Consider the following 22869-nt stretch of genomic DNA (forward strand, 5'->3'; position numbering starts at 1 on the left):
TGTAATTACAAACTGCTGTGCATTGAAGTATAAAGAAAAATCTCCAAAATAATCAGAATTGACCAATAAATTATTGTTATAAACATGATATTCTCACCTGGTTTCAAGGAAGGCTACAAAATATGTTCTTATTCTTTTAAAGCTGCTTGTTTTTATGATGATAGAACTTTATCTTTTTTTTTTGTTCGTTTGTTGTTTGTTTTGTAGTCAAGATAGACCTTTCTCTTTAGATTCACACCTACACTAGATCTTTTGTTTTGTTTCATTGTCCAATCTGGGGAGCATTGTGCCTGTGGGCTGTTCCCACCCAGATTCTGTGGCACTGTCAACTCTTAAGAATGAGGAGGGAAAAGTAATGAAACTTGAAACACTGGCCTTTTTTTGATAGCAGTAAGGGATGGCAAATTAAATTTAGACTACCTTTCATTTATTGACATTTTATGTCCCATTATAATTCAGTTCTAAAAGTTCTAAGAGAAAACAGTCTTTCAGATTTTGAAAACAATTCCTCTAATTTTTACACTTGTGAATCTGCATGATTTTGCTGAAATTCACATTGTGATAATTAGCATCTTGGGAGATAAAAGAAATACTTTGAAATTTGGCAACAGAAATGGGCCATTGTAACATGAAAGTCTGCATTCTTTAGTAGATGTCTAACCTTGTAAGATCTTAATAAAACTGCACTTATTTGGCAATAATTTTGAATTTGGTGATTTGGAGAGGAGTGACCACTTTGTAGATGTTGCAAAGAAATAAAACAGATTATGACAATAGGTGACTTCTTATTCATTTCACCGTTGTCCTGAACAGTTAATATAAATCCTTTTAATCCAGTATAGAATTTTGTAGAAATCTTTAAGGGATATTTATTGTTTTAGAAAATTATTGTGTGTGGTTTATTGTTGTTATTTTGTGGTGACACAGGACACCCTTTTGTTTCACTGAAAAAGTTATTGACTAAACAATAACTTGGAAGTGCTTGTCTTCCTTTTCCATAAAACCTGAGTGACTTCCAGATAGCTCCTTCCTTTCCTGGAAGTACTTGCTTAGCTGTTACAGTGTCCATTAATTATAAGTGAAATGAACTCTTGAACAAGTAGATGCTTGGGATTATTCTCCAATAATATAAATATTTTTGAAATGTTAATTTGGAAGAATATAAGTAAGAACTCGAAAGCAATGAGATTATCTTTAGAATACCTTACTTTTAGAAAAATGTTACATATCAGCATATTTGGTTTGGGAGGGATATTTAAAATGAATTTGCTATAACCCTCTATAATTCACAGGTTAAGAAATTCTGATTTAAAGAATTCTGAAAAGTTATGGATATTTTTAGTACCATTTCATTAATGTTCTTTTGATTTGGTTGTGCTAGAAATGAAGAAAGGTACAAAACCCACAGTGTTATGTTTCCCTAAGTTTTTAGCTATAAATGAAAGTTTTGCTTTAGGATTTAAAACTTTTAGTAGGTGATACTGTAAATATGTTAAGTTATGAGGTATGAAAGTGCTCGCAAGTTAGTGGTAATGATTGCACAATCTTATGAATATACTTAAAAAACACTGAATTGTACACTTTAAAATGGTGAACTTTATAGTATATAAATTATATCTCAATTTTTTTTAATTATAAAGTTGAAAATGTTAGCTAGACACAGAATATACCATTTTTCAGTGGGAGCTATGATTTGGCCCACATTATAATTGAATCGGTAAAATAGGACTGATTTTAATTTTTTAAATGATGGGCAACTGTTGTTTCATTGATCTTAAATTTTGAATTTGTTTATGCAATATTTTCTTATGTTCTCTATAGAAGATACACACTGCATTCCAGTTGGAAGCTTTAAAAATGTTATGAATGGAAACAATTCTTATAGTACCACAAGTTTGGCTCTTGTGTTTCTAGTCTGACTAATCAACTTAAATGTCCTACTGTACTGGTTCTTTACTTTCTATCCCTTGCATGTTTTCTGAATACGGAGTAAGATTATACCAACAAAATGTTATAGTAATTGTATCTTAGTACAAGAAGAGCCTTACAAGAGCACCTCATTTTACAGAGGAGGAAACTGAAGCTCAGAGAGGTTAAATGACTTGCCCAAGGTCACAGAGCTGAATAGTTACTATACAGTGAAATCTTTTTTGGCAGCATTTTTTTTTTTTTGGCCGGTAAGGGGATTGCAACCCTTGGCACAGTGTGGTCCACACCACACTCAGCCAGTGAGCGCACTGGCCATCTGTATGTAGGATCCGAACCTGCGGCCTCGGCGCTACCAGCACCGCACTCTTCTGAGTGAGCCACGGGGCTGGCCCACTTGGCAGCATTTTTAAACTATTGCTTCAAACCTTAGCATGCTAAATTGGATTGCTAATGATAGCACCATTTCTGAGATTTATCAGTAAGCAGGATATGACTATAGTTTTAGGTGTTGTTTCGATACAGTGAAAAGTTTAAGTGTGTCAGTATTGTTCTCTATGCCAGAAAGAGAGAAATATATCATGAGGGGCTTGGGACTGATGATCTAGAAAAATAGAACTCTCAGATTTTATTCTCTTAAAAGTGATATAACTTGGTGGTGTCTTAATTTAGGAAGTCTGTGCTGCCTTTGCTGTTAAAGAAGAGACATACAAGAGTTTGATGCAGAAAGGCCAGCAGATGCTTGCAAGGTGCCCCAAATCTGCAGAGACAAATATTGACCAAGACATAAATAACTTGAAAGAAAAATGGGAATCGGTGGAAACCAAACTCAACGAAAGGAAAGTATGTGCTTTAATGTAATACAATCCGTGTTTTAGATGTTTTATTTCATGGGTTTTGCCTTATTTCTGAGTAGAACTATCAGGAGTGGAACTTTTCATGATTCATATTTAAATTTCTTTTTTATGTACATTTGGAGGTTTCGTGGGGTCAGTTGAAAATAGTATTCTATTTTCACACAAGAGAACAGAGTTAAAGGAATCTATTCAATATAGATAAAGATATATCATAGATCAAGTATTACTCAGGTATATTTTTAAATTTTGTGAACCACTCAAATTCTGGATTGTTAATTCTAATCATACTTATGTAACTAAGGGCTATGTGTAGGGGGGAGGGAGAGAGGGAGAGCAAGAGAGTGAGACGATTGTGTATGTATTTTATAAGCACATAAAAATCCATGAGGAAGGGATTAAAATTTATGCTAAATTATGAATATGTTTTAGGGTCACTTTTTTTAAAACCACAAGAACAATAATCTAAGAAATCTCAATTTTACTGTTTAATGCTATGAGAAAAATGATAGTCTAGGAGTACTAGATTATATGCCATCACTGATAGAGCATACAGTAGTACATTTCACAGTATTTCAACTCCAAAAATTAATTGTATGATTCTGTTTAGTAATTGTATTCTGTGGTTATATGCCCAAAAAACATGATTTAGTATATATTAAAAATTTTTAAACTGCAGTGAAATGCTTCTTGCTAAACTTAAAGGAGCATGGTTTTCCAGTATTTTAGTGAAGGCCCATTATATTCATAAGCTGTTTAGTTAATATAGTTGTGCATAAGTAAAGTGGAGGTGGGAAAAGAATCTGCCAGAGAATGGTTAAACTGAAACAAACACGTAAAATGACCAAAACTCTTAAACATCAAATGCTAAATAATCTGTCTTCACAGATTAAACTGGAAGAGGCCCTCAACTTGGCAATGGAGTTCCACAATTCTCTCCAAGACTTCATCAACTGGCTTACCCAGGCTGAACAGACCCTAAATATAGCTTCTCGACCAAGTCTTATCTTGGACACGGTCTTGTTTCAAATTGATGAACACAAGGTATGTAGTGACTCAAATGGATATCATTCCTCTTTCAGATGCCAGACTGTTTTAATGTCAGGAGCATGAATTTGGTAGTTTGAAAACTTTCTTTTGTCCTTTCAAACGATTTCAGCTTTATGGCACTAGAAGCATTTTAAAGATTGATCCTTTTTTCACTTGTTTCTAATTATGTCCTTTTTTGGGGGAAAGGTCTTTGCCAATGAAGTAAATTCTCACCGTGAGCAGATAATAGAGCTGGACAAAACTGGAACCCATCTGAAATATTTCAGTCAGAAACAAGATGTTGTCTTAATTAAGAATCTACTTATTAGTGTGCAAAGTCGATGGGAAAAAGTGGTTCAACGGTTGGTAGAAAGAGGAAGATCTTTGGATGATGCAAGGAAGAGGGCCAAGCAGGTAATAAACCTTTATAAAAATTCTCTGAACTTGGAAATACATCAGATCTAGCTGTTGAAGTATCTGTTGTTAAAGTTCTTTTATTGCAGGCTGCGTTGGGTGTAACAATCATGGCACAGAGCCACGGTGTTTATTTCCTAAGAGGGCTGTGCCCTAAGTTTGAATGCTGACATCACTTTTGACCTGGCAGCAACTTCATGCCCTGGGGACTAGTCTTGAAAAGACTGATTACAGCTTGACTTCATAGATGGGCTATTATATTAAGGCCCAAAAAGAAGCTCAACATTTCTTTTATTGGGTTTATTTGTTTTTCCTTTGTCCTTTTGACCTCCGCTCTCATACTCAAAGTGAGGCATCATACTGTATTAAATTGCTACCTTTTGTTTAGTTCCGAAGCCAGACTTTCTTTACAAACTCTCAGAACTGAGAGCCAGACATGTAGCCCTCCAGCCAGCTTTCTGGAAAGGCATATTCTATGTCTAAGTTGGTTGTCACTCCTTACCTCTCTGAACAGTCATTGACAAGCCTTCATTATTTCTCTAATATTTTGATAACAGCTCCATCTCACTTTGAATTTGGGGGAGCTGCTTTTTTATTTAATCTAGAGGATCTCACAAGTCTCATAAGGAACTTTCCTTACTCGGTCTACCTGTTATTAACATTCTGTTCTAGACTAAACACAGAAAAGAGGTAATTTATGTGTCTCTGTATGTCTGTGTACTCCACAGAAAAGAGAGACTTACCCACCTTGCTTGGCATATGTCTTTTTTTTGTTAATATCTTTGATTTTTTATTAGAAACTTAGTGTAATATTGAGGCTGAATTTTATAATTACTCTTTTTGCCCCATTCAGCTGCATTCTTCTGGCATTGGTGGTGTCACCCATTGTTTGGGGGAGTTAGACACAGCTGGGTGATGCAAAATGATGTCATGGGAGTCAAGCATTTCAATGTTTAAAGCTATCAGTATAAATTTTTAAAGGCTTTAGAAGTGACAGATTACACTGTTGTAGGTTACATGCCCTCTATTCCTTTTTGAGTGGGAGACATGAAATGCTCAGCATTACAAGTCAGTCTCTGGAATCAAATTTGTCTCTAATTTTTTTTTCTTTTCTTTTGTTTTATCATTACATAATGTAAACTTTTTTTGCGGCCCTTTCCCAATTTCTCCCTGACTCTCAGCCTGACATTGTTCTTTCTACATTATGTGGTGCAATGCCATCTATAATACAGGCGTTTCCTGAGTTATGAGCATCTAATTTATATAGGTTTCTTGGATACCGGTAGCCAGTTGCTTACCTTCTTTCTCCTTTCTCTGTTTAATCAATTTTACTTTCTCACTTTGTTTAATTAACTTTATAAAGATTTTCTACAGTTCTCAATGCAAATGCACAGCATTTCCTGTACTTATATGGCTTAAAAATAATTTGGAAAGCAAGAGCAGCCTTAGAGTCTGTGTGTTTATATTGTTGAACTTACCATCCAACTATTATAGCCTATATTAGTTGCGGTCAAACTCCTTAACACCTGGACTAGCTGATTCTTTAATTTTTTCTTTTTCTTTGAAATATCTCAGTTTTGGGCTCAGTTAGAGTCTGTGTGTTTATATTGTTGAACTTACCATCCAACTATTATAGCCTATATTAGTTGGGGTCAAACTCCTTAACACCTGGACTAGCTGATTCTTTAATTTTTTCTTTTTCTTTGAAATATCTCAGTTTTGGGCTCACATATTGGTCATAGTTCTCAGACTCTGGCAATTTGTGTGCCTGTCTGGCCTCCATTTTTTCCTGTTTAAATTGATTAGAGTTGTGGGAGGGATGTGCAGGGAGAGTAAGTTTGTAATTAGATAATGTCTTGTGGGCCCTGGCGCTTTGTGATTTTCTGCCCTTATTGTGTTCTTACTGTTAGATATCTTTTTGTTATTTCATTATTAATGTGCTTTGGTATACTACTGATTTTATTTTGATTACTTAAGTTTCTGTTATGTTTCCGTTCACTTAAGTTTATTATGATAAACAATTTATAACCAATTTCACAATAGTACCTGCTAATTCTTTATAATAAACAGAAAACAGACTGTAGCTGAAATCAAATATATATAGCACCAGAATGTTTGCAAGGTTCTAGTTCCCAAACAGAATTATATTTTGGTAGAACTCAAGTATTCTGGATGCTTGTACATATAAAACCAGTATCTAAAGCATAGGCATTAATTTGAGGATTTTGATAGCAGCAATAAAGATGTTGAACTGTCTTTGTGTTATGTAGGAATGTGACAGCCTCTTTTTGTTATTGATACTTTTAAAAACCTGTTTACAAGCTTTATACTTCTCCCTCCACGTTTTGTTTCTCTTTCTTAAGGTAGAAGTAAACACAGATCTGTCAAGAGACAGCAATGGACCAAAAAAAACCCAAATCATTTTCTGAGAGTTTGTTAATTATTGATCAAGAATGGGAAAGAAGGAAGTTTTCCTTGGAGCTCCTTTACTGTTTCTAGACTCATTTTTATTTTCGTTAAAGCTGATGTGTTGAATGAGTTATAACACAGTGACAATGGAGTACAATGACAAATGCCAGGCATTATCAAGACATTTTGTAATTTGCTAATGAAAGCATTACTTTTCTCTTCTTCAAGGGAAATTTGGAATTAATAATTTTCAGCATTTCCATTGATATTAATTTTTGTTTAAAAAATATACTAGATTTCAAATGTAGTATGCTTCAGAATTTTCTGGACAAAGATGTGTATTTCTTCTACAGTTCCATGAAGCTTGGAGTAAACTTATGGAGTGGCTAGAAGAGTCAGAAAAGTCTTTGGATTCTGAACTGGAAATTGCCAATGATCCAGACAAAATAAAAACACAACTTGCACAGCATAAGGTGAGTCTATAATTAAGAAAAGCATATTGTCTCATGGTATACTTCAAGATCACTTTCAGATTCTTACTTGATCATGTGTTTATTCATCGCTAGGAAAATAAAGCCTGTCCAATGTGAACCTATATTAAATTTAAAACCAGTTGTCCTTTATGTAGGTCAGGTGGCAATAACGTCTTTACTCCCTAGTGACCATTTCATTAATGATTCCAGGGCTACTTGTTAAAAGAAAAACATACAAAATTAAAACTGGAAGCCCTTTACAATCTAAAATGTATAAAGGATTTGTAGCGGTTTGAACACTGGCATTTTAGTTTTTCGCAAATGTCTGTTTTTCATAGACCAAATGCCACCCTGAAGGTCATTCTGTAGTAAAAAAATAATGTAGATTTTGTGATATAGATTCTATTAAACAGTGGAGTGGAAAAAACTTGGTTGCTCCTACCTAAATTGGGTGTGTGTGTGTGTGTGTGTGTGTGTGTGTGTGTGTGTTTAAAATTCCACCCCTTTCCTCAAGGCATACAGTCAGTGGCTTCTTATGTAGACTAGAAGTATGTAGAAACATTGTTTTTTCATACTTTCTACCTTTTGTATTCCCCCTGCGTGGCATTCAAAGAGCATTTCCTCCTACCCTCCCCAACACTTTTGAATTTGGGTCTTTCTATAACTCTGTAAAGTAACCACCACCAGCCATCAGGGTGAGGATGTGGGTTAAAAAAAGAGTGTTTCCTGCAAATAGTTTTATTTATTTATTTATTTTTATTAATATTATTATTTTTTACATTCTATGATGTTGTGGAGCAGTTGGGAGGGAAGGGGAGAGGGGAACGGGGAATGAAATGAGATGGAAGAAGGAGGAAGTGTGGGATTGAGGCCTGTGGCACCCCCCTCATTCCCACGGGGGAGACCAGGGAGCTTCCAGCAGTGGTTTTTGTTCATTGCCGGGCTGGATGCAGATGTCAGCGGGATGTGGCAAAAGCCCTCACCCCGCACCACCCCAGCTTGGGAAACTGGGGCCCTTCTTGCTGAGGCTTAGTGGTTGTCACTGGGCTGGTTGCATGTATCAGGGGGCATGGCTGAGGCTGTAGGCCCCCCACCACCCCGGCTGGGAAGAGCTTGGGATCCATCCTGCTGCAGCTCAGTGGTTGTGGCTGGGCTGGTTGCACATGTCGTGGGGTGTGGCCAAATCCCTTAGCCTCTACCATCGGGACTGGTTGTGGGTGTCAGGGGCATGGCTGAGGCCCCTGGCCCTCCCCACTTTCTGGCTTGGTAGCCCAGGGGACTTTCAGTCCTTCTAGGTGTTATAGGTGTTCTTTTGTGAAATGAGACCTTTACTACTTAATATCAAACTTTGTCTCTGGTTGTAGGTACTTGGTTTTTTCTTTCAGTTCTGTGTTGGATTATTTGCTGTTCCGACCACTTAAACTCTGTGCTGGAACTAATTTGTTGTCCTTTACTACTTCTAAAATGGGGGAACTTCCTGTGAGGACCAGCACTTAAGCCCTGTAGTTGAGCTAAATTGCTGCTTTGCTGCTGATTCCCCGTGGAAGACTTTTGGCAGCTCAAGTTTTAGTGGTTGACTTTATAGGTACTTCTGGCTCTTGTGAGATCTGGTGCACCTGGGTTTTGTAGAAACTCTGGTCTGGGCCTGAGTTGTTTCATCAAACCATGCAATTCTGTATTCCTTACCAGTCTCCTCTGAGTGATCCTATGCTGATTGGGGTGCAAATCAGCTGTCTTGCTGTGCCCCAGTGTTCCCCCATTAGGCCCATCTCCCCCACTGCCCATGCTCCATACACTCCCCATGGGACAGGCCATACACAGGTCCCTTGCAGTGACTTACCAGCCTCTGAGTGGCTCCTTTTTTTCAGTTGTTGTGGCTCCTTGATCTTATGTAGGTCCACGGGAACGCTATTAGTGGTCTTACAAGGCCCTCTTCTCCCCTGCTGCCTCCAAGCAACTACATCTGAAGGGCACAGCTGTGGCTTTTGCCAGCTCCTGCTCCATGCGCTCAGCAGCTCCAGCCTGGAAACAGGCAGGGCTTGAAATGGCTGGGGCTCGAAACAGTCAGAGAGGTTTTTTTCTTTCTCTCGTGGCTTTTCCCACCTTCATGCACACCATAGGTCTCTCCTCCTCTTTCCCTGAGCTCTAGTAGCCCCAGCTTGGCTGTCATTGCTTTTTTTATAGTTGTGAATTGATTGATTTGTGGGAGAGAATGATGCAGGGCACCATCTATTCCACATTTGACCAGAAGTCTGCAAATAGTTTTATAATTTTAAGTATCTACATATAAATCACTGCTTGAAACATGATAATTTCAAAAGGCTAGAAAAAATAGTGGCAATGTAAGATTTTTCATCACCAGAACTCTAGCCATCATCTTCTCACAGGTTGGTTGCATCCATCAGTGGGTCTGATGACCTTTGGGGGTCATGATGATCAAAGGGTGATGGGAGGAAACATTGAGCATCTGTTCTTTGGCTAGAAGAGGGCTTAGGAATGGCTTGTTCTGCCAGTGAGCTGCCACATCCAGTGTTGGAAGAGCAATGATAGTGAACAGCACCTTCTATCCTTCCCCTCTTATGGAAAAATGAGGGCCTCCTCAAAATAGAATGCCTTATTTGAACTTGAACATGGATGTTGTCTCATGTAGTCTTATGAAAGTATGTTACATATTAAAGTAAGAGAATCCTAGAAACAACAGTACGCAAAGAACCCTGTTAGATTCTCTATTTTTCCTAGTGTGACCTATTGCCAAAGCCGCCATTTCTGTGAGATACATATTCAAAGTAGTCCATTAATTCAATTTTAAGAGAAGTCTTTTCTATTCATCATTTGCGTCTTTTGTCTTTAAACATCTTTAATTTATGCTATATTCATTTATCATATTTATTATGTGTCTGCTGTGTGAAGAAAATCTGTGTCAACACCGTAATTCCAAGCACTAGCATTCTGTTTGGAATAACATGAAAAAAAAATATTTACAGATAGCAAACTGTAGAAATTATGTGATATTGTAATTGTGTTATTTATTACTTAAAATTTTCCAGATGTAGTTGCCTTCTATTAGAGAACAAAATATAATTTAGTAGTATTAAAACATTTCAAGTGTGTAGTTTTTAAAGGCTATAAAAACATATTAAGTAGTTGTAACCTAGAGATTATTTTGGAAAATTATACATTTGTGTAGCATTTTGCCCTCTGGGGGGTTCTAATGTGCTACCAGGATTGGGAGTCACTGTATTAGTATTTTCTTGATATGTATTAGATTGTAAGCTGACTGTTAAGTTGACCTTTCTTTCTTCTTATCCTGAGATTGTATATTCAATAGGAGTTCTCATTTTTTCCCCTCTCTTTCTATTAAATATTTTTTAACATTACTAGATGTAAGAGGATAGTGGGAGGCCTACAGAGACAATGTCCCTGCTCTGTAAAAGCTTATCATTGAGTTGTGTATAAAAAATATACAGTAGTCTCCCCTTATCCATGGGAGATACATTCCAAGACCTCCAGTGGATGCCTGAAATTGCAGATAGTACCAAACCCTATACAGTATATGCTGTTTTTTCCTATAATATGTACCTGTGATAAAGTTTAATTTATGAATTAGGCACAGTAAGAGACTAACAACAATAACAAATAATTAATGGAACAATTATAACAATATGCCAGCATCACTACTCTTGTGCTTTGGAGCCATTATGAAGTAAAATAAGGGTTACCTGGACACAAGCACTGCAATACCGTGACAGTTATCTGATAACTGAGATGGCTACTAAGTGAGTCAGCTAGTGGGACGGAGTGAGATTTCATCATGCTCCTCAGAATGGCACACAGTTTAAAACTCATGAATTGTTTATTCCTTGAACTTTCCATTACAGATAAAGGGGTATTACTATAATTCATCCCTCACACACACGTGTACATACACAAACATGAAAGGCTGAGTAACAATGTAAAAAGCATCAAAGTATAGATGTTACATTAGTAATATAGCTCTTTGGTACAGGACAAGTAATCTGTAGACCTTTTGAAGTTTTTGTAGGGCTTTAAATAGGTGGGAAGGAGGGATGTATGCTGCCCAAGTAGAGTGAATGGAACGAGCAATAGGTGCAAACCTAGGAAGTTAGCAATGGGGTTCTTACCTGCCCTAATCCTGGATCAGAGAAAAAATTACATGTATTATTATTGTGACAATAAATCTGTTTGGTTTTAAAAAGTAGTAAATTTATACATTACTGAGTCACTCTGTGTCTATACCAGCCCTCTTGTTACTTTTAGAGTATTAACTACATTTTCCTCTCCAAAACCTTGGGTACTTAAGTAGTTTATTAGCAATTCCATTTCATCATAACTATTATACTGTTTGTGGTTTATATCTACAAGACGTTCAGGATTCGTTTTGCTTTGAAATTATTTTCGTGACATTAATAGGTACTCTCAGAGACACCTGGCTTTGGAGAAAAAGAAATCCTTCAATTTGAAGGTTTAATGATTCTTATTCATATTCTCCGTGAAGTGTTCCTGTGTAGAATACAGCGCCACACCATCTGACTTGACTATTTGCTGATGTCTTCCAGTGTTTGAACTCTGTTTATTAGGGATGCCTCTTTCAATGTCTCTTACCTATTTGTTTATGAGTCCCTAGTATAAACACACTTTGTTTTCTTATTAAACGTACAGGAGTTTCAGAAATCACTCGGAGCCAAGCATTCTGTCTATGACACCACCAACAGAACTGGACGTTCTCTGAAGGAGAAAACCTCCCTGGCTGATGACAACCTGAAACTGGATGACATGCTGAGTGAACTCAGAGACAAATGGGATACCATATGTGGAAAATCTGTGGAAAGGTAAAACGTTCTTTAAGGCAGTTTGGTTACTTTGCAGACCTCTTTCAAGTATACAGTAGTGTGCTTTGCAGGGATATTTTAGGAACAGTAGGTACCTTCTTTGTCTGGGGAACTTCTAGTTGTCCTAAATACCCCACTCATACAGCTCTTGCATTGAGAAGACTTCACTTTCCATTATTGTTTTACACATTACAGTATAAACGGGTATCATTCTTCAAGCCACTGTCATCTCACACCTGACTATACCAACTGCTTCTGACTCATCTTCCCAGGTCCACTTCTAATCTCATTTCCACATAACTACTAGAATGTTTTTTTAAAAATGTAAATGGGATCTTGTCATTCCCCTCCTTCATTCCCTTTGGGGACTTAATGTTGGGCGTGAAATAAAATACAGGTTCCTTCATGTGGTGTGCAAGGGTACTGCTGATCTGCCCCGGCACTGCCTTCCAACTTTATCCACTCTTTTCCAATCTTCCTCTTTCTTCTTATACTTCCATGAAGGCTCAAGACTTTATTTCAAAAATTTTAAGTATTTAAGAAAGTACAAAGAGTTCAAATATCCTGTAATTTTTTTCAAAATTTTTACTGATTCTTAGTCTTAATTACTTTTGTCAGTATCAAGATTAAATAGTATATTATATTTAGTTCTAGGGAATTCCACAATAAGTTTTTGCATTTTTAAAAAACCTTGACTTCTCCAGTCTCAAAAATTTGCATACTTTTTGCAATATCATATAAATGATTTAATTTATGACATTTTTGAAAAGAAAAAGACAACAAATTACAGTGAAGGCAGACAGATCAGCGAATGCCAGGAGTTAGAGATGAGGGCAGGGTGTAACTGTGGACAACTAGCAGGAGGGAGATTTTGGGGATTGTGGAACTATTGTGTATCTTTATTGTGGTGATGGTTATATGAATCTATAGATGTGTTAAAATGAAAAAAACTGTATACCAAATAAAGTCAAGTTTACTGTCTGATAATTTAAAACAATATTGTAAATACTAAGAAAGTATGTTTTTATGAAGAAACTCGAATGATCAGTGATTTCCAAAGATGGCAATTAGGGAATTTTCCTAGAATTGATGCCATATATTTAAGGAATAAAAAAGAAAATTTGAGAAAACTTCTGTTATTTAATAAGGAAAGTAAAGAAACAGCAGTGAATAAGTATATTGCTCTTCTTCTTGAGTACCATTCAGCCTCCATAAATGAATTTTAGATGTTCATATATATAAGGGCAGCTTTTTTGTTGCTCAGATTAATTTTTCCACCTTTTTCCCCCCAGACAAAACAAATTGGAGGAAGCCCTTTTATTTTCTGGACAATTCACAGATGCCCTGCAGGCCCTCATTGATTGGTTGTACAGAGTTGAACCCCAACTGGCAGAAGACCAGCCTGTCCATGGAGACATTGATTTAGTGATGAATCTGATCGATAATCACAAGGTATTGTTATCTGGGACATTTTATTTTATCTTGTTGTTTGATTATTCTTCATATACAGGGAAACATAACCACTTAAATTAGCCTTTTATCATCAGGAGACTCTACACCATACAACATAACAGTCTTGATTGTTGAAATGTGCCTACGTTTGAGCTGAATCAGGAAGCCAACTTTAAAAGTGAGGGCGGAAAATTAATGTCATTGAAATACTTTTGTTTTTAATTTGCACTTCTAAAAACCTTTTTAGAACTTGGAAAGTGATACATTCTCTGGTGCTTTAAAACATGTTTCTTCTGTTTAGATAATACACCACTACATTCTGTTAACAAAAAACAAAACAAAACATGTTTTAAGAATGTTTCACTATCTTTAGTTATTCATTTAAATAATTATGTAATAAAAAGCAAAATCATTCATCCAGTGACCTGGAACTAGGTCATTGCATAAGTGTGTAGATTTGTGACATGATCCAGAGGGGTCATGATCAGCTGCTTTTCTTTTTTTTTTAAAAAACTGTTTTAACCTTGCCCCTTGAATTATAGCAGTTTATGAGTCCACAGCATGTGCTGTGAGCGATTTGACTATTATTTACTTTAAGAAAATTGGTTTCCTTGCATTTTCCTGATATGTGTGTTAAGCTGTCATACAAATCAAAAGTAGTATTTACGGGTCCAGCTGATACTAAGTGTAAGGTCCTAAATTATGATCCAATGGCATAATAACACTTAAAGAACTTTGGAAACAACATGAAGCATAGTACTAATGTAGAATAGCTGTATCCGAACCAACTTTGTAAACAAATGTCTTACAGCACTCTACTTGAATTCATGTTGAGTTTCTTCTCTACTTTATAATTTTGTAGTTCAGAAAATTTATTTCATTTTAAAATATTCTCTTCCCAGGTTATTCTATTTTTATCTTACCTGTTTTTTCTAAAGTAGTTGTTCCTGACGCATATTTATTTTACCTTTTCTGTTTCTATTCTGTCATTATACCCAAAAAAGAGTTCGTTACACATGAATATCAACAGAAAGTAAAAGAATAAATAACATTGATCAGGCCTACAAATATTAAAAAAAAATTTTAAATTACATTGCTTTGCTTATATTGAAATAAGTGTTTTCTGCATGATTAATACAAACTCTTCCATTTTCTGGCATTCACTCAATGAGTAATGAATAGTGTAATGTTACTTTTTAAATAAATACCATTTTTGTAAGCTCACTATCTAAATATTTACTACCCTAGGCACTTGCCAGATTTTTTATATATTAAAGGTCATCAAGAATGAATTAATCATTTAGCATTAGTAATACAATTGGAAAGCTCAAGAAGTTTAAGTATACAAAGCACATTGAAAAGTCTACTCAGAACTATTGGACTAGTCCTATCACAAATGGAATATTTCAATACTGTACCTTCTGTGCACATGTTTGTTTGTGTGTGTGTGTGTGTGTACATGTGTTTGTATCTGTCTATCTGTGGGTACACCTCATTTAACACTGTTAGAGTGAAATCAGTCAAAGAATTTATTACACTATGTTTGGATTGTTTTGGATGGGCTCATTTTTGTGAATGATCTGAGTATCAGAATAGAAACACATAAATACAGCCAACTGGTAAAATTCATTTGTGACGATTTTTTGAAAAATAAGTTAATTTTATTCTAGACAGAAGGTTGGTTATCTGAAAGATTTAGCTGCATATACAGACTCTTGGCTCAGAAATGAAGAGCCCTGGGCTCACTTCTTGTTTAAGTCTTCTGGCATGTCAAAGTTAGTCAAAATTAGGCAGGGAAAAGAAGCCCAAAAACCTTTCCTCTCAAATGATCGGTAAGGCTTAAGTCCTAGCCTCTAAAATTGACATTGTGGGTTAGTACTTAGGATGCTGTAAAAAGGAGTAAAGGACCACATGGGATCCCCTGTGGGATTCCCTGCCATTATCTCTAAGAGCCCCATGGAATACAACAGAGTGCTTGGTCATCCGTGAGTCTCTTAGACATGTCTCTTAGAGCAGTAGGGTAGCCAGCATGCACTTGACGCTCACACTTAAGATTTGAGAGGAATTGGGACATCATATTAAAAAAGCATAGAAAAAAGAGTTTTATGCATTTGTGTGTGTATGTGTGTATGTGTGTGTGTATGTGTGTAGAATTGAAATGAGGAAGACTGGCCACCATTATTTAAATCCAATGTGTTACTTAAAAAATAAGGTAATCATATTCTTTCATGTGAATGTTATAAGACTAAACAATATAAGACTGTATTCTTGACAGTGCTCCAATAGGAGCAGTGTGTCATTTCTCACCTTCTGAAGATTCTGCCCAAAATATTGTCATTGAACTGTAGGCCTTACATATCTGTATGTGATATTATGTAAATATATATATTTCAAATGGTATGTTTTGCTGTTTTGGTTCTATAATTTAAAATTAATTTTTAAAAATATGGTCTTCTTAGGTCTTCCAAAAAGAGTTGGGGAAGAGGACCAGCAGCGTGCAGGCCCTGAAGCGCTCAGCCCGCGAGCTTATAGAAGGCAGTCGGGATGACTCCTCCTGGGTCAAGGTCCAGATGCAGGAACTAAGCACCCGCTGGGAGACCGTGTGTGCACTTTCTGTATCAAAGCAAACACGATTAGAAGCAGCCCTGCGTCAGGTAAAAACCACGTACATGATAGCCAAGTGTAATGAAGAAATATTGAAACCTCAGCAAGAACTGCTCTTGTAAGGAACTGTGAGGCTCCTCATTTCTCAACCAGGACAGTCGTGGTGAAGGGAGTTCTAATAGCATCACTGCCTTGATCCTTCCCCCGTCCTCCCTCAAGAATTTAAATTACTCACAGAGGGAGCTTTTCTAATCTTCACATAAATGTGCTGCTTGAGTGATCTTTCAGCTTTGAAAGTATGATGGGCTGCCACTCATTTAAACTCTTCCTATTGGCCTTTTCCTTATATTAGTTGTTTTCTTACATTTGTAGAATGCAGCACCATCTATCTTTTTTTTTAATGGGAGTAATGCATATGCATATGATTAATTAAATTAATTTTTTTTTTCATTGAGGGGGAAGAATCTACTATACAGTTCTTTGCATTTTACTAACAGGCCTATTTGGGAATTTTGTTTGTGGGGGGTGTACGTGTGAACTGTTAGGCAGAGGAATTTCACTCGGTGGTCCATGCCCTCTTGGAGTGGCTGGCTGAGGCGGAGCAAACCCTGCGTTTCCATGGTGTTCTCCCAGACGATGAGGATGCTCTCCGGACTCTCATTGATCAGCATAAAGTAAGTAATACATAAATGCTAAGGAAAACTAAGTGAGAAAATCCGACAAAGTAGACCAAATAGACTCATGATTGCAAATATCAACTGCGTGAATATCTTCCTTCCTGAGAAGTAATTAAACGTCTGGCACATTGGAGAATTTTTCCCTATCTTCTTTGCTTGCATATATGTGTCCCCAGACCCCCACACACATGTATGTGTAGCTGTCTTTTCATGTCTTCTTTTTTAGAGGAGGCACTTATTTTAATGTTAATCGTCTATTTCCTATCTCTGGGAAACACATTGATTTTTCTAGGGGGTTATTTGGCTTCTGACCAAAACTGGTTAATTTTGTTTCACTTCTATGTGGATTTCAAAAATGAAACTTCCTTAATGAGCAGTGCAGCATTTATAGAATTATACCAGTAGAATTATAAATTAATAATTTTGACCTTTGTGACTAAGACAGGCAAGTAATTTAATAACTCATCTTTAAATTTTATTTTTAAGCCTCTGCTGCTTGTGTTTTTAATAAAGACCTTTTTTAATCCTTTTAGGAAGTAACCTACAGTATACATTATAAATGTTAAAAATGAATTCCATAAGTAGATATACTGTTGAAAAACTAACCAAGTAAAAATCTGGCCATTGAGTTTTCAAGTCAAAATCTTTCCTGTGGCAATGCATGGAACTTGGTAAAACCTTTGAGAGTGGTCCAGATAGCTCTTCACAGATGTTTTTTAACCTTTGACTCTTTGACTCAAATACTGAGGAATTTGCAATGCTAACTCTCAAGTAGTGTTGATGTCAGCATGTCCTATTAACTTTAAAGGATCTTTTTAACACCACTAAATAACCTTGTCTTTCAAGGTCAGGTTGGAAATACATCATTAATTCCAGTGAAGCACAGATTACCTCATCTATAGAGACTTGTTATATTAATTAATGCCCTTTCTCAAAGATGGGTTGCCTAACCCTATAGCAATGAAATATTGCCTTGTCATTAATGAAAGTGATGCGAGCTTGTATAGCATTATCTGGAGGACTGAAATGCTTTACACACCATTTAAATTTGAAGCTAGAGTGTAAGAATAGGAAAATTACATAAAATTTATTGTAAATTTTTTATTCAGCTCAATATTTTAAAAATCTAGTTTATGTTATATTACTGACCAGCATTGAGTTTCACTAAAATACTTGGGCTTGGGTCCCAGAGTAGCAATAAGTATCTGCTGGACCCCCCTTGAAGCCCACTGTACATATCTAACACCCTACAGAAAGGGGCCTACTTGTGGCATCACCTCCTCACAGGAGGACCAGGAAACCCCCAGGAAGGCAAGTATCCAGAGCAGGGGTAGTGGTTTTACAACAAATTATTTAAAATTATTTTTAAATAGCATAAAATTACCTGTAGTTTCATAAAGTGCTTCTTAGTAATAATAGTTTACAGTAGCATTATTAATTCTTTTTCATTTCCTCTGCTTCCCTTCATACATTCACCATTCACCAATTGAAGGAAAAACAGAATATTTTGTTTAATTTCTTAGCACCAGGACTAGAGACTTCTCAGTATAATCCAGTTTCTAAAAAATGGCAAGCTTTCCCACGTGGATACAAACCACTAAGGTAACACTCAGACTAGATTGGAAGAGCACAGAATGAAGTATGGAGTTAATAGACCAGTCCACCAAAATTTGGGCATGACTCTAGTTTTTTTAGATATAAGAGTGATTAAAAATACATGATCCATGTCAGCTGTCCTCTGGGGAAGCACAGCTGTTATTAACCTATATTTTTCTCTTCCTAGTAAAGTTTTCATTCTTTAAAATTCATTTAAGAGGATCTGTACTGGGGAAAATTGGAATGTTTTTAAAATAGGTTATGATCTTAAAAAAGTAGATCCTGGTATCAGAGTACATTGCTAATTGAGACTTGACTCCACAATAATAAACATGTAAATAAAAGGGCTAAAAAACATTTATAGTGACTCACAAAGCTCTTTTGAGCCAATTAATGGGAAAACAAAAGTGAGTAAGACACAGTCTTTAATCTGTGGACCTTAGAGTCTGGTAGACACGTATGTAAACAATTATAACATAGCAAAATGCCAGAGAAGGAGGTATGTAACAGAGCTGCTTCACAGAGGTTATAATAAAATGTCACTATATATTAGAGTAAAAAACCAATAATTTAAAATGAACACCCCTGTTCATGGCATGAATAGCGTGGATGTCACCTGTGTCTGCAGTCCTTGGCACTCATTGACAGTGTGATCAAACAATCCCTCTAAGTGTAGGGGTCCATGTAGATCAGGGTGTCTGTTGATGCTCTGAAGTTCTATATGAGGTTTTGGAAGCATGCCACATTTTTCAGGGCAAAGGTCTTCATTTTCTAACCAAATTTTCAGAGTTCTATGATCTATGTGCCTATGGATATAGTTCTAATGGTAGAAAGTACAATTACGTATGTGAGACATTTGTAAAAATGTTATTCAGAAGATTGTCCTTGACTTGCCTAAGCTCTGTTTATCCTGCTGCCCCATGGATACTGGCTGGAACTGCCCCCACATAGGAGAGTAGCTCTTAGTGGCCTTTGAAAGGGACAGTTCTCATACAGGTTGGCCTGCTGTCAATCAGGTCCACTCCCTCCAGCCTCCTCTAACTCTTTAGGGCTGGATGCTTTGGGCCCTCTCTTCCACACCCCCAAACATTTATATCTCCTTGCCCAGCCTTTTCTCTTCTTTAGTAATTTTTTGGTACATATTCCTACCTTTCCTGGCACAGTTAGTGCTATTTTAAATACTAACTTCCTGGTCTTATTTGTTATACCTTTCTTTTTGTGTGTGTGTGCCATCAATAATGTTTCTATCTCTGGCAGTACTCTCTCTCCCAATTGTTCTCTCCATTAATAATATAATTACATCCAAATTTAGGAGATTTTTATTTTTAATAATATACTTTTTAAAGCATAAGATATTATCTTATACTTGTACTTTGATATACTCATTAGAAAATACTTTAATCACCTATTTTGTCCTCTTTTCCTCCCCAATTAGTGGGTGATTTCCAACTGGATATACCAGTTGAAGTTCTTGTTTGTTTGTTTAACTCTGGTAGTCACATGAACATCACCAGAGTGTTGTTTTCAGCCAGTATCAACAGCTAATTGAAGTCTTCATTTCTGTTATAGGAATTCATGAAAAAACTGGAAGAAAAAAGAGCTGAGCTAAATAAAGCCACCAGCATGGGCGACGGTGTTTTGGCTATCTGCCACCCTGACTCCATCACCACCATTAAGCACTGGATAACAATTATCCGGGCCAGGTTTGAGGAGGTCAGTCTGGCTCAGATCATCTTTCTGGTGGCAATAGCTTTGAGAGTTGGGGGGTGTCAGAAATCTCAGCAATTAAGATGCACTTACAACTGTGAGAAAATGAGGCCTTCACATAGAAAATGTTCTTTAAAATCCTCTTTTTGTGCACATTACCAGTCTCTAAAATTCACTTTTCTTTAAAAAGTTAGAGGAATTTTGCACCTGTGTACCTGAAACACTAAAAGGCAAATATTTGGTTCACAGTGTAACATTTTTTCCCACTTCCACATTGTGTCTGTTGAATAATCCAGCAGTTGAATAGTATTTCAGAGCAACATATACTTGTGCAGTGAATTGGTATACACGAAGAGAATTAATTCTCTATTCAGGATCTTAGCTTTTTATATTTCCACTCTGTGCTCCATGGAGTAACATCTTGATCCCTCAGAGAATGCATATTTGAACTGAAGTTAGAAAGCAAAAACCTGAGTGACGGGTGCACATCTTTAAACTTTTCAAGGTGATGAACATCATCGAGGGCTCCCAGATGCTCCTCAAGCTGGGTCTTGGTGCCACTAATGCCTTATAGAAAGATGTTATGGGCCTAGCCCAGGATGATCCTAATTTACATTTAAAATTTGTGTATTTTACATCAATGTAATTATTCATTAAGTTGGAGGAAATTCAGAGCAATGTCTGTTTCTGCAACAGGTGCTGGCCTGGGCGAAGCAACATCAGCAGAGATTAGCAAGTGCTCTGGCTGGGCTCATTGCCAAACAGGAATTGTTGGAAGCTTTGCTGGCTTGGTTACAATGGGCTGAAACTACACTTAGTGATAAGGATAAAGAAGTTATCCCCCAGGAGATTGAAGAGGTGAAAGCCCTCATTGCAGAACACCAGGTAAAATAAATATAATGCTAACCCCTGTTAGCCGTCATCTCAGATATTTTCTTTCTTTCATTGCCACACTTCTCAAAAGCTTGCTTTGTGCTTGTTATCTGTCCATCCTCAAACATACTCCTCCGCTCCTTACAACTGGGTTTCTAATTCTACAACTGCCCTCTGTGACCTTCTCAAAACTCTTTCCTTCTTTGTCCTCTGTGAAGTCCTCTTGTGGCCTTGTCTCCCAACTCTTCAGCTTTTATCCTTAGCTCTCTGCTCCTCTCACTCTGCTCCATCATTTGGCGACCTCACCCAACCCCATGGCTTCAACTGGAACCTTGTTTGATTGCTCCGTGTTTGCATTTTCATCTGTCTCCCAAGTACTACAAGCAGTAGTTCAAATACATCTTATCAAAAAGCAAACACGTAGTCTTTCTCAGAAAAGTTACTTCTCCTGTATATCCTATTTGGTTTAACCTTGAAATGATGGGTGTCATGCTAACTCTGATTTATTTGTTTACTTGTTAGTTTGTTTAATATGCATTTACAAAGAGGCACATTGTCAGCTCAGTTGTCTGGGCAATTAACATTGCCTTATTATATACTAATAAATGTCTAAGATACCAATGTCAATAATGGCCCCCAATGTCTTCGTTCATGTTCTCTGTGATCAGAGGTATTAAAGGAGTCAGAGTTCTCCAGTGTGACAAATATTCCAGAAATGTGTTACTTTACTTTCCACTTTTCTCCTTTTCCCCATCTCTTTTCACCACAGTCTCTGCCTTTCCTTAGCCTTTGCTACGTATTTCAGATATAGGAATACCTAGTCAATAATAATTATAAGCCTAAGGAGATGAGATAAGAAATGGCAAGATAGTCAAACCTTTTAAATATTGCTATAATAAACTTCAATCTGAATAACTTTTACCCTCCTTGGAAAAGCTTATTTATGAATGTTTTAATATATCTGCATTTAATGTGGGTGCATTATGTTACTATATGTCAAAGCCAACTTAAATATTTCAAATATGTAGGTGAAATGTTCCACAGAAAAGGGAAAACCCCAGCTAACCAGTTCCTTTGCAGACAAATAATTGTTCACTAAAGATCCTTCTGGAAGTAGAATACTGCTCCCCTGTATGGTCTTCAAACTAAAATTATTTTTAATTTAATTTACTCTCTTTACCAGCTATAACATTTTTCACTCTTTAGAAATTAATGAATGCTGTATTATAATGATTTAGACATTTTCCCCCCTAAAGATAGAATGTGATGATTTATTCTTCTTCAGAAATAATAGCATGGTTCCTTTATCCGTTTATTTTTAGCTCATTTCTAAGGATGGTTTTCTCTGATATACTTTTATTTAATTGACATAATCTCTTTCATTTCAGACCTTCATGGAAGAAATGACCAGAAAACAGCCTGATGTTGATAAAGTAACCAAGACCTATAAGAGGAGAGCAGCTGACCCTTCCTCGTTACAGTCCCATATTCCGGTCTTGGATAAGGGACGAGCAGGAAGTAAGCAGTGGCCAATTTTTTAAAATGAAGAAGGTTAAACAAGGAAGCTAGTTCCTTTCTTTTAAATTATCATTCGAAATTTTGGAGCAATTGGTGATTCTACATGAGCACTCTATCATAAAAGTTTTTCTCGAAAGAATACATGGGCTCAAGTATTGTAGCAACTTATTTAAAAATAAAGAAATAGACATGTCCAGGTTTCTGTATTTAACTTTATTTGCTTGAAGTGTATCATTCAAATTAGCTAGAAAAAATTGGAAAAATTGCAACAAGAACAGAAATTGTCACCCCCCTTTGAATTGCCTCATTTTTCTTTTATTATATGAAGAATGTAAAATGAATGTACCTGAACATAGAGTAAAGGTCTTGATCTAAGTGTTCATTGGTGATCAGCGATCTGGCTTTGCACATGTTTGTGTGACTTCAGACTCTATTTACTTACATCTCACACTATCTTAATCCATGGAAATGGCATTTAAAAGAATAG

At 36.5% G+C, this 22869-nt stretch overlaps 1 protein-coding gene across 1 annotated transcript in view; it reads left to right on the forward strand.

Moving 5' to 3' along the window:
• The window catches only part of DST (dystonin), a 447950-nt gene that overhangs the window by 408086 nt on the left and 16995 nt on the right, over window positions 1-22869 (forward strand). The window contains 11 exon segments of the mRNA XM_008572189.1: window positions 2599-2769; window positions 3669-3824; window positions 4017-4223; window positions 6986-7105; window positions 11786-11955; window positions 13248-13407; window positions 15867-16061; window positions 16557-16685; window positions 19854-19997; window positions 20688-20876; window positions 22253-22382. Coding sequence (XP_008570411.1) covers window positions 2599-2769; window positions 3669-3824; window positions 4017-4223; window positions 6986-7105; window positions 11786-11955; window positions 13248-13407; window positions 15867-16061; window positions 16557-16685; window positions 19854-19997; window positions 20688-20876; window positions 22253-22382 — 1771 coding nt within the window.

The sequence above is a fragment of the Galeopterus variegatus genome, unplaced genomic scaffold (genome assembly GCF_000696425.1).
Source record: "Galeopterus variegatus unplaced genomic scaffold, G_variegatus-3.0.2 Scaffold763, whole genome shotgun sequence".
Taxonomy (NCBI): Eukaryota; Metazoa; Chordata; class Mammalia; order Dermoptera; family Cynocephalidae; genus Galeopterus; species Galeopterus variegatus.